Source organism: Callorhinus ursinus, unplaced genomic scaffold (assembly GCF_003265705.2).
Source record: "Callorhinus ursinus isolate GAN/ISIS: 27379988/994484 unplaced genomic scaffold, GSC_fseal_2.0 scaffold24, whole genome shotgun sequence".
Classification (NCBI taxonomy): domain Eukaryota; kingdom Metazoa; phylum Chordata; class Mammalia; order Carnivora; family Otariidae; genus Callorhinus; species Callorhinus ursinus.
In genome coordinates, this window is record NW_027397086.1 from 14,560,426 (window position 1) to 14,570,132 (window position 9,707).

The window sequence follows — 9,707 nt, forward strand, 5'->3', positions numbered from 1 at the left end:
GCCTGAAATGGCTTTTGTAGAGTAAGAAATTATAAAATGTGAGTAATTTAACCATGACCCAAATAAGTGACCACTGGAAAAGTGACTCAGTTTTTTGGGTATTTCTGGCAGTGATTTATTAGCAAAATGACTGAGATGGCTTCCAGCTATTGGGAAGTACCAATATTACCTAAATAATGTCTTCAGTCAGTCTTTGACTAAAATTCTACCCATTAGTATTTCGCTTTTTGATATAAAGCTTTCTGGGGAGACATTAAAGTATATATATATATCCATGGAAGAGCAACATTCTAAGTTGCTGTCAGTCAATGAAACCTCAGCAAGAAGGAATACCGGGTCATTTTTCAAGAATGAGTGTTGCCAGGGGTGAGGAAGCAGAAAGTGTGTGGGCACCCAGCCCTCAAGGGGGACAGGCACCACCTAGTGGAGGAAAATGCACAAAAACCAGGAAGAAAACTGGAACTATTGCCAAGTTTACAATTTTGTCTTAGGTCAGTCCTGATTAGGATTATAGAATCCTAGGAGATCTCTGCCAGGAGGGTCTTTAGGGCAAAGATAAATTCACCCCTACTCCAACTATACAGATGAGGAACACTGGCCCCCAAGAGGGAAAGTGACTTGTCCAAAGTCACACAGTGAGCTACTGACTAGACGGCTCTAGAACTGACATCTCCTAGTCCACTGCTCTTCCTTCTCCAATACACCATGGTCTTCTCTAGATAGCCTTGGGTCTACTCTTAAGACTCTTCCTCAATGCCACTTCTCATTACCGTCTCCCCTAACCACCCATCCAAATTTCACTCCTCCTGTGACCCCACCTCTATAATGTGCCACAGACTTCCTTCTCTATTTTTCCTCACGAGCACATAAATGTGTGACATAGTCACTCACTCATTTATACTCTGCACCCACCTCCTTCTCCATCCCTGAACATAAACTTCTTGAGAGCAGGGATATCTTCCTCATATGCTCAGTGCTCTGGATTCAGGGCCCCACATGGTACCTGGCATGTAACAAGAACTCAGTAACGACTTGCTGATTGATGCCTGGGCAGGGGATGGACACATTTTTACTGTGTCCCTTGTATTCCTTAGATTCTCTACCATGAGGACACATTGCTTTCGTAATATGAAACAATAGAGTGTTCATAGTTTTGCCTTTCACTTTACTTTCTGTTTGATGTTAAGATGAGAGTAATGTATCTTTCCCACGTGGTAAAAGGGAAAAGGCAATCCCTGGCTCTGCCAAAGGAGATAAGCCTGTCCAACTCACAGAGTTATTGAGAGAATTAGAACTAACGTGTGGCAAGGTGGCAAGGGTCGGTCGCACATAACACCAACATGAGTTAACGTTTACTGTGCTTACCCATGGTCTAGATTCCATTACTAAGCATTTTCCACATGGAAGCTCAGTTAATCTTCAAAACAACCCCATGAAGTAGGAGCCAGTGTTATCCACATTTTACAGATGGGAAAAGTGAAGCTTGGAGATATTAAGTAACTTGCCCAAGGTCATGCGGCTAGCAGGTGGGAGTCAGGAAACCAAACTCAGGCCATCTGACTGGCGTCTGATGATCAACCACTACAAAATACTTCCTCAGTAAACTTAGGCCCCTTCCCCGTTTCCTGATAGTGTCAACTTCTCCTGAGATTTGGCAGAGGCAGGTCATTTCCCCAGAGCTCAAGGAGTTTCTAGGAAGTTCCCAGGGCAATTGGAGATGGAGAGAAATCAGGAGCCAGAAAAGTGAGAAATAGGAAAATGTGGAAATGTGTGTGTGTGTGTGTGTGTGTGTGTGTGTGTGTGTGTACTGTCACAATACGCTTTGGATTGTCACAGTGACTTGCAGATCCTGGGGATTCTTCTGCATGGTATCAAAGATGCTAAATGCTTCACAGTGTGGGAGATGGTTCTATACAGCCAAGAATGTCCTCACTCAAAAGCTTCTTACTGCCCAGCAGGGTTCCACTGGCCCCTCCTAGAGGCAGCTGGGAAGCCTCCCCTCAAGCTCTCCCAGGATGGGCAGTCACCTGAGTTTGCGAGAGTGCAGAGAGGAGGGCAGAGGGAGCTCCTAGTGTCTGAAGCCCGGACTGCACCCCGACTTTCATTTGACTGCTGTGTGACCTTGGGAGAGTCCCTGACCCTCCCCAAGCGGGCACCTCAGTATTAGGACACCTATCAGCTCACAGAACATGCAAGGATCTAAGACTTTCAATTCTTCCTATGGTGCTCAAACTCTTAATTTATTTTTAACTTTTTTTTAATGGAAATCCTTAACTATACATGGAGGGACAGATGAAAAATGTATTGAAGCCCATCATTTCTATCACCTGTTCCCAACAACTGTTATCAGTCTGCTGATCTCCTTTCATCTAGCACACCCACTATGACTTTTTTTGTTGGGTTGTTCTGGAGCATTTTAAATAAATAAAACAGACATAATGTAGTTTTAACCCATAAATACTTCGGGACACATTTCTAAAGATTAGGGGCCTTAGGTATACATAACAACATTACCGTTATCACACATGAACAGAATTCACAATAATTCCTCCATGTCATTCCCCGTCCGTTTGATTCTGGTCCATCCCTTCAAATGGAATCTTATAGAAGTGCACAGTTTACAAAGAATATGGTGAAAGGAAAGTGGGGGCTGGGCAGAAACCTGCCCTTCAGCCTCTCCCCAGGGGATCCCCATGATTGTGCAGTACAGTTTGAAAGCCCCTATTCTATCCCGGCACCCCCTTGGGGCACCCTGAGAACACGGAGGCCCAATGAGCAGTTGTCAAGGTCACGCAGCAAGTAAGCGGTACGATTCCGTGGACCTGTGAAGTCCCAACATCAAAGGGCTCCAGTGAGGTCAGAGGTGTGAAAAGATTTGCTAACTTGATCATTATTTATCATTTACAATGTGAATAATGATAATGAAGGCACCTTCCCAGGAATGACCTTGATTGCACAAATTCCTCACATCTCTCACCTTCCGGCCCCTCCCCCTCCTCCTGCTGACATGTGGACTGGGTTCTGATCTTGGCCAAGAGCTTCTGCCACCACTGGCTCACGGGGTTCCTGTGACAACCCATGACAGGGGGATGTTGAATGCAACCACACCTGAAATGTTGTCCCCTGAGGCCCCAGTGGTTGAGTTAGGGACCCCGGGTCCCACAGCTCAGAGGCCAAGACAGTACTTGAACTCAGAGCTCCTGAGGCCCTGTTTCAGGTCTTCAAAGAAGTCAAGGGGCCAAGATCTACAGGTCAGTCCTCAGTTAAGTATTTCCAGTAAGTGCATCAAGGCATGAAGCGGAGCCTTTGTGCAGCAAGAAGAAAGAGATGGGGGCATTGAGAGAAAGGAAGGGGACCCAGCTGAGGGGGGAAACAGGCATTTGCTGGATTCCTGAGCCCTTGGCCTTAGGTCAACAAGGCACAAGCCAGCTGTCGATGGGGTTCTCCTACCCAGGGCACTTGGGGATCTTCCCTCCTCCTCATCTGAGACAGCGAAAGCCAGTACTGGTTTCAGAGTGGTCTCAGATGATGCGGCTCTGAAATAACAGGAACATATTCCTTCCTATAGAACTAGCCCAGTGCAAAGTGAAGAATGCCTCAGAAATGAGCTTCCCTTCCTTCACAGTGAGGCGCCCCTCCCAACCACTTGGAGAGATTCATTTAAAATCAAATGCATAGAACTCAGTGTTACCACCCTACAGGAGCGTTAGCACTTTAGAGGTGACCCCTGATGGAGAGAGTGTAGTTTCACACACAGGAATGGCTCTGGAAGAATGCAATGTCAGGGCCATGGCACCCAGGGGTTTGGGGTCAGCAGGGGAGCTGAGAATGAAGGAAGGGTCCCTTCTGGTGTTTGGCAACTCAGAACCAAGACAGGTAAAATTCTCTGAAGTCTTAGCCACTAACCAGCTCAGTAAATGGGAAATACTACTTCCCTTTTGGGCCTCAATTTCCCCTCCTGCAGAGCAAGTAGACATTGAGCTGGATCAGAGATTCTCCCCACTGGTGGTCCTTCCAAGTTACCCGAGAAGGCTTTGAAATACCCCAGTGACCAGGCCAACCCCAGACGCCTGACATCAGCATCCCTGGGATACGGCCTGGGCACTGGGATGTTTGAAAGGTTAATAATTCCACATGTTGCCAGGGTTGTGAACTACTGGACAATATGGTCTCCCAGGACCCTCTGAGAGGGCACAGTTTGTGAATATAATTTAATTCTTAGCCCCTGAAATACCCTGGCCCTCAGTTTCCTTGTTGCACAATGAGCTGCTTGTCCCAGTCCATGCCTAGGCTGACACCGCATGAGCCATTCTTGAGCTCCACACCTCTGAGCTTCGAGTTTGCTTTCTTTGATGCAGAGGAGTGAGGGTGGTGCAGCCTCCCTCACCCCAGCTGGCCACATGAATGGCTGCTTGGAGAAAAGGGTAAGTTGAGGGCATCTGGGGAAGGACCAAGAGGCATGTGACAGTATATCTGTGACCTGGACCCCACTATGACCACCGTCTGCCTTTCGCTCCCGAGCGTGCATGATCTCTTCAGTGCTAACTGGTTTTCTTATTCATTGGTCCAGTGGTTCTAGATTTCCTCTGGCTCTTACCACCAAGGGGTCATCCAAGTAGGTCAAAGAAGAGGAAATGAAAGTGCAAGGGAAGGATGTGGGGGGGGGGTTGTCTAACTGTCCCCTGAGATACGTGGTCTACTCTAGATAAACTCCCCCAGTAACTCAAGAAGGGACACCCTAACAGTACAAACAGGCCTGACTTCCTGAAGGCCAAGTTAGCAAACTGGAAAAGGGAATGTGGTTACTTACTGGATCCCGTTACCGTTGACCGAGTCCCTAATAGGAGCTGACACTGTGCCAGGTACTTTCTGCATGTTTACTTCACTGCAATATCCCAGGATCACTATGCCCATTTTACAGATGAAGAAACAAAAGGATAGAGAGATGAAAAAATGGCTGGATTCAAACCACACGGCAAGGAACCGGCAACAGATATCCCAAGGCCAGTCTGTCTGCCTAATCTGGCGTGAAAGGAAAAACAGACCTGCTAGGTCAAATCCAGAGTTCCACGTGAGATTTAGACTCATTTTCTATCCTCTTAAATCTGTAGGTGCATGGTCAGCACCCAGAAATGCAGAAAGGAATGGGAACATTCTGCAGCAGGGCTAAAGAAGGGAATGTGAACTGTTTCTTCTCTCCCCAGAAAGATTGCTAAAGAGAGAATGGGCAATTAAAACTCAAGTTCACATATGGGCTCTGCTTCCCTGATGGCCTGTGGGGCTGTGGACTAAGTCATCTCCACTATCTGAGACTTCATCTCCTCATTTGTAAAACTAAAGGAAGTGATGCCCACCTCCCAGAGTGTTTGTGAGGGTGAAGTATGCAGGCACAAGGCAGGTGCCTAGCCCAGTGCCCGGCCCCTTGGAGGCATCTAGGAAGAGCTGCCTTCCTTCCTGCCTTTAAGTGTCCTCAGTCCATAAAGGCAAGACTGAGCTCTCTGGAAAATCATGCCCAATAATAAGAGTGAAGTTTCTGGAGCACTTTAACGATACACCAAGTCCAATGCTGAGCACTTTCCATGTGTGAGCTCATTTAATGAGTAGGTACTTCTGCTATCCTCACATTGTAGGTGAAGCTGAAGCCCAGAGGGGTCAACTAGCTTACTTGAGGTCACCTAGCCAGTTAGGGGCAGAGCTGGATTCTCACGTACGTAACCTGATGGCTAAAACTGGCTTCTAACCCTTGCAATATTCTAGACCCTGGATGTGACTACGACCGTCGGGGGTGAGCCATGTTAATAGAAGGACTCCTTGAAACCCAGCCTTCCCTGTTCCAGCACTTCTGAAGTTGGGGAAATGCATGCACTCTTTTTGGGGGGTTGGGTGGGTAGTACGAAGTGGGGGCTGCAGAAGCGAGGAAATAAAAAAGATTCTTCTGACTAGCCAGCAAACTCAACAGTCCAACATTTGGAACAAAAGAAAAAAAGCGTGGCAAACAGAGGTGTTGGACGGGATTCAGGTAAATCCCTTTCCCCTTCAGAGCAGGAATGCTGGATCACTAAGGGATGGGGTGGGAGGAGGGCAGCACTTGTGGGGTCCACATTTCACTTATCTAACACGTCAGGAGAAACTTTAACAAGATTAACTGCTGCTCGGGGTCTCTGCTCCATGGAGCAAATTGAGTCTATTGTTTTCTTTTTCTTCTCCTTTCTCTTTCTTTGGACTGGAGGGTTTTGGGGAGGGGGCCTTTGGGGATGAGGGGCAGGGGTCTGGATCCTGCCGGCTACGGGACAAAAGCAGAGGAGTGTGGAAGAAAGCCCGCCCCTCCCGCCCCGCCCCCGCCGGACTTGAAAGGGAGCCCAAATTGCCTTGCACGAAGGCAAGGCTGTGCCTAGGTGGTGGGTCCAGGAGGTGATGCTGTTTACTAGACGTGTTCTCTCAGCGGTGTGTGTGGGGGGTGGTGAGGCCTGGAAGGTGCATGCCTGAGATTAAAACCAAGTTCCGGCCCTCCAGGAGCTATGTCATCCAGCAGCACCCCTCCCTCCCATCTCTGTCTCCCTACCTGGCTACAGAGAGAACTGCGGGGGTAGGGGCGGAGGGGGGGAAGGGTAACCCCTATGGACCCCTTTTCACTGTAGCCTTAAAGGGTTCTTCAATCCTCAAAACCCTCCATCATTGGTGGGCCCGTGGGAGAAGCCTGGACACAAGTACTTTCTAACTTTGTCTTTGTTTTTGCCTGCATCAGCCTTTCCCTTTTTATTTATTAATATATATATATATATATATTTTTCTTCTTCCCTTTTGGAAAAATAAAAGGCATGTTTTCTGAGCTTCAGAAGCACGCTGCTCCTTCCCTCCTTCCCCCTGCCTCTCCTGAGCGCGCCTGTCTGAACCGGTGTCAGTGAAGTTTGAACCGGGGCAGAAATAGCATCCCGGGCGGATCTGGGAGCACAGCCCGCCTACCAGGAGCAGCAAGGCCTGCCTCTGCCAGACGACAGACCCGGTTAACAGCACCGTAAAATTAGACCTTTACGAAACCCAATTGAATCCTGCAGCAAAGCGTGATGTAAGGCAGCCTGGCCTGACAGCGAGGCAGCAACCCTCTGCCTGAAATAGCAGTGCGCTCCCTGCTGAGAGATGCCTGCTCTCTCAAGATAGGGGACCAGGGATTCCTACGAAAGTGGCGACGCCCAGCCAGAGGGAGCCGGCCTAGGTCAGGCAGCAAACCGGGCGCCGGAGGTCGCAGGCGGGCAGGACGTGGCTGGGCACCGGCGTCCGGGCTGCCCACCTAGGCCCTGCCTCTCTCCGCCTGAACTTACACGAACGGAGGAAGGAGCCGAAAAAAAGTGCTTCTGCAAAGAACCTCTGTTTGTTTGCTTTTTAATTCAAGGAGAAGCAGGTTCTTTTTAGTCCAACAGTCTGTACCGTGTGGAGGATACGCAGAATGAGTCTTTTCTGGCTCAGGGCCAGGTGTTTACACACCGCCAATTCTGGCTCAGACTCAACGAGGGGAGGGGAAAAAAAATCCACCAGAATCCTCAGGAGAAAAGCTCCTGGCTTTCTGGTACTACATGACAGCGGTGACTTTTCTTTCTTTCCCTTTCTTTCTTTCTTTCTTTCTTTCTTTCTTTCTTTCTTTCTTTCTTTCTTTTTCTTCTTCTTCTTCTTCTTCTTCTTCTTCTTCTTCTTCTTCTTCTTCTTCTTCTTTTTTTCATTTTGAGAGGAATGTTATTTCCACACATAAAATGGGCCAGGCATTTTATACAAGCAATAATAACCTAATGTCCCCATCCAATTAAAGTATTTTACTGCACAATCTTTGTGTGAGAGAGTGAATGAGTGCTCAAGAGAACGCGTGTGAAGAGAGGCTCCTTGTCTGAATTATAGACATTTATAAAGCAGGCTCCTGAGGAATCCCAGGTGTTTTATATATATATATTTAAAAAAAACCATATTTACTACCTTTTCATTGATGATACCTATATAACCCTGGTCCCTCCCCTCTGGAGGAAAAGCATTCCAACTCACTAGCATGACAGGTAAAGCTTAGGAAAGATCAGATCTACTCTTTTTTTTTTTTTTCATCATCCCCAAGGAGTAGGCTCTGTGCTTCTCCGATGTTCCGAAAGAGAAGTAAACATACCATAGCCCTGAATTATCACCATCAGCATTATTATTATAAATAACACTTTACCTCTATTCTACAGTATACCCTGCTTCAGGTGCCTAGGACCTGGGAGCTAACAGTGAATGAGCTCAGTTTCCCTCTCCTTCTTGGGGTGGGGTGGGGGGAACAGTGAGAAAAAAATAGCATGTGATGACGTCAGATGTGGGGGAAAGTCACTTTCTTGCTCTCGGTTTGGGAGCGGGAGACTGGGAGCTTTGGGGACAGATTCTTGCTATAGCAGCAGAGTTTGGGTCCCCTGAAATGGGCTTCACCCAAGGAGGAGAGCATCAGCACAACATCTGAGAAAGTCCACAGCAAGACAGAAAGAGGCAGAACTGCCAGAAGAACTCACAGTTTTCCCTTCGAAGAAAGTGTGTGTGTAAGGGGGTGGGATCGTGAACCGCCTCCACACGTTTCTGGCTGCAGTGAAGGGGGAACCCCTACTCTCACTTTAAGACGTCCTAGGACATGGCAAGATTGTTGGTGCAGGAAGGGAATCTCCCCGTTTCAGTCAGAAGAGGCAAAACTTTCCTTCTCTCCTCCAGCGCCACCCCCCCTCCGCCCCCCAGTTGTATTAAAGGCATTGCCACAGATTCATTTGGGGGGGGGGGAATGGATGCTGGAGCATTTCTAAGGTTTGCAACCCTCGCAAAGTGTCCGGTTTCACCATGGGCTTTGCTGTGGAACGGGGAAAGGGAGGGTGAAGAGGGAGAACTCAAATTCATTACGGGCTCGTAAAAGTCCCAAATGAGGAAAGCGCCCCGATTCGCAGCCCAGTCCGGAGAAGACTGGCTGGGTGTGCATTAGAAAGGTTTTGCCCAAGTCCCTAGTGACAGGCAGCGGGCTTTAAAAGCCAGGGTATGGGATGGCGGGGTGTGTGTGTGCAGGGGAGAAGGGGGTGCATGCCACAGGCAGGCATCAAGCAGAAAGCAACTTTGGGGCACTTCGAGGACTTCTAAGTCCTTCTGATCACAACAACCCTGTTCTTGCAGGCTTTCAGGGTAACGGGCCCAAATGAAGGAAGGGGGGGCTTACCTCCATTAAAAAGTCAAAGAAATCAATAATCCCCTGGCCTCTTTTCACATGCATCCCTATTGGGTCATCCTCCCCTCCATCCCAAACAGAGACGGTCCCTCTGACCATCTCGAACAAGATGTACAGGCACAAGGCTCCCCAGGGATCAGCCCTCACTGACTGCGGGTCCGGTCCGGCCCCCAGGAGCGCTCCCTGAGTTCCTCCCTAGGGGCCAAGCAAAAAGCCTTCCTAGTGCACCCATTCCGCAGATGGGGCAAAGTGAGGCTTGCAGCTCGCCCGGGTGCCTCGGTGCCTCCAGCCGGGCGTCTCCCGCCCAGACACACCCGCCAGCCCCCAACCGGCCCCACCACCCGAGCCGGGGCACCCGCCGAGGCGCCCTCGCCTACCTGTGATCACCGCCGGAGACCTCTGGCCCCCCTCTGCTCGCAGCCACACTTGCAGAGTGAACGCGTCCCGGGGCAGCTCGAGGTCCGCCCGGAGGCGCAGCTGCTCGCCTCGCCCGCTG

The 9,707-nt window shown here is 49.2% G+C and overlaps 1 protein-coding gene across 1 annotated transcript in view; it reads right to left on the reverse strand.

Annotated features, from left to right (window-relative positions):
• The window catches only part of PAPPA (pappalysin 1), a 237,966-nt gene that overhangs the window by 227,309 nt on the left and 950 nt on the right, over window positions 1–9,707 (reverse strand). The window contains exon 2 of the mRNA XM_025888575.2: window positions 9,589–9,704. Coding sequence (XP_025744360.1) covers window positions 9,589–9,704 — 116 coding nt within the window. The remainder of the gene's footprint in view (window positions 1–9,588; window positions 9,705–9,707) is intronic.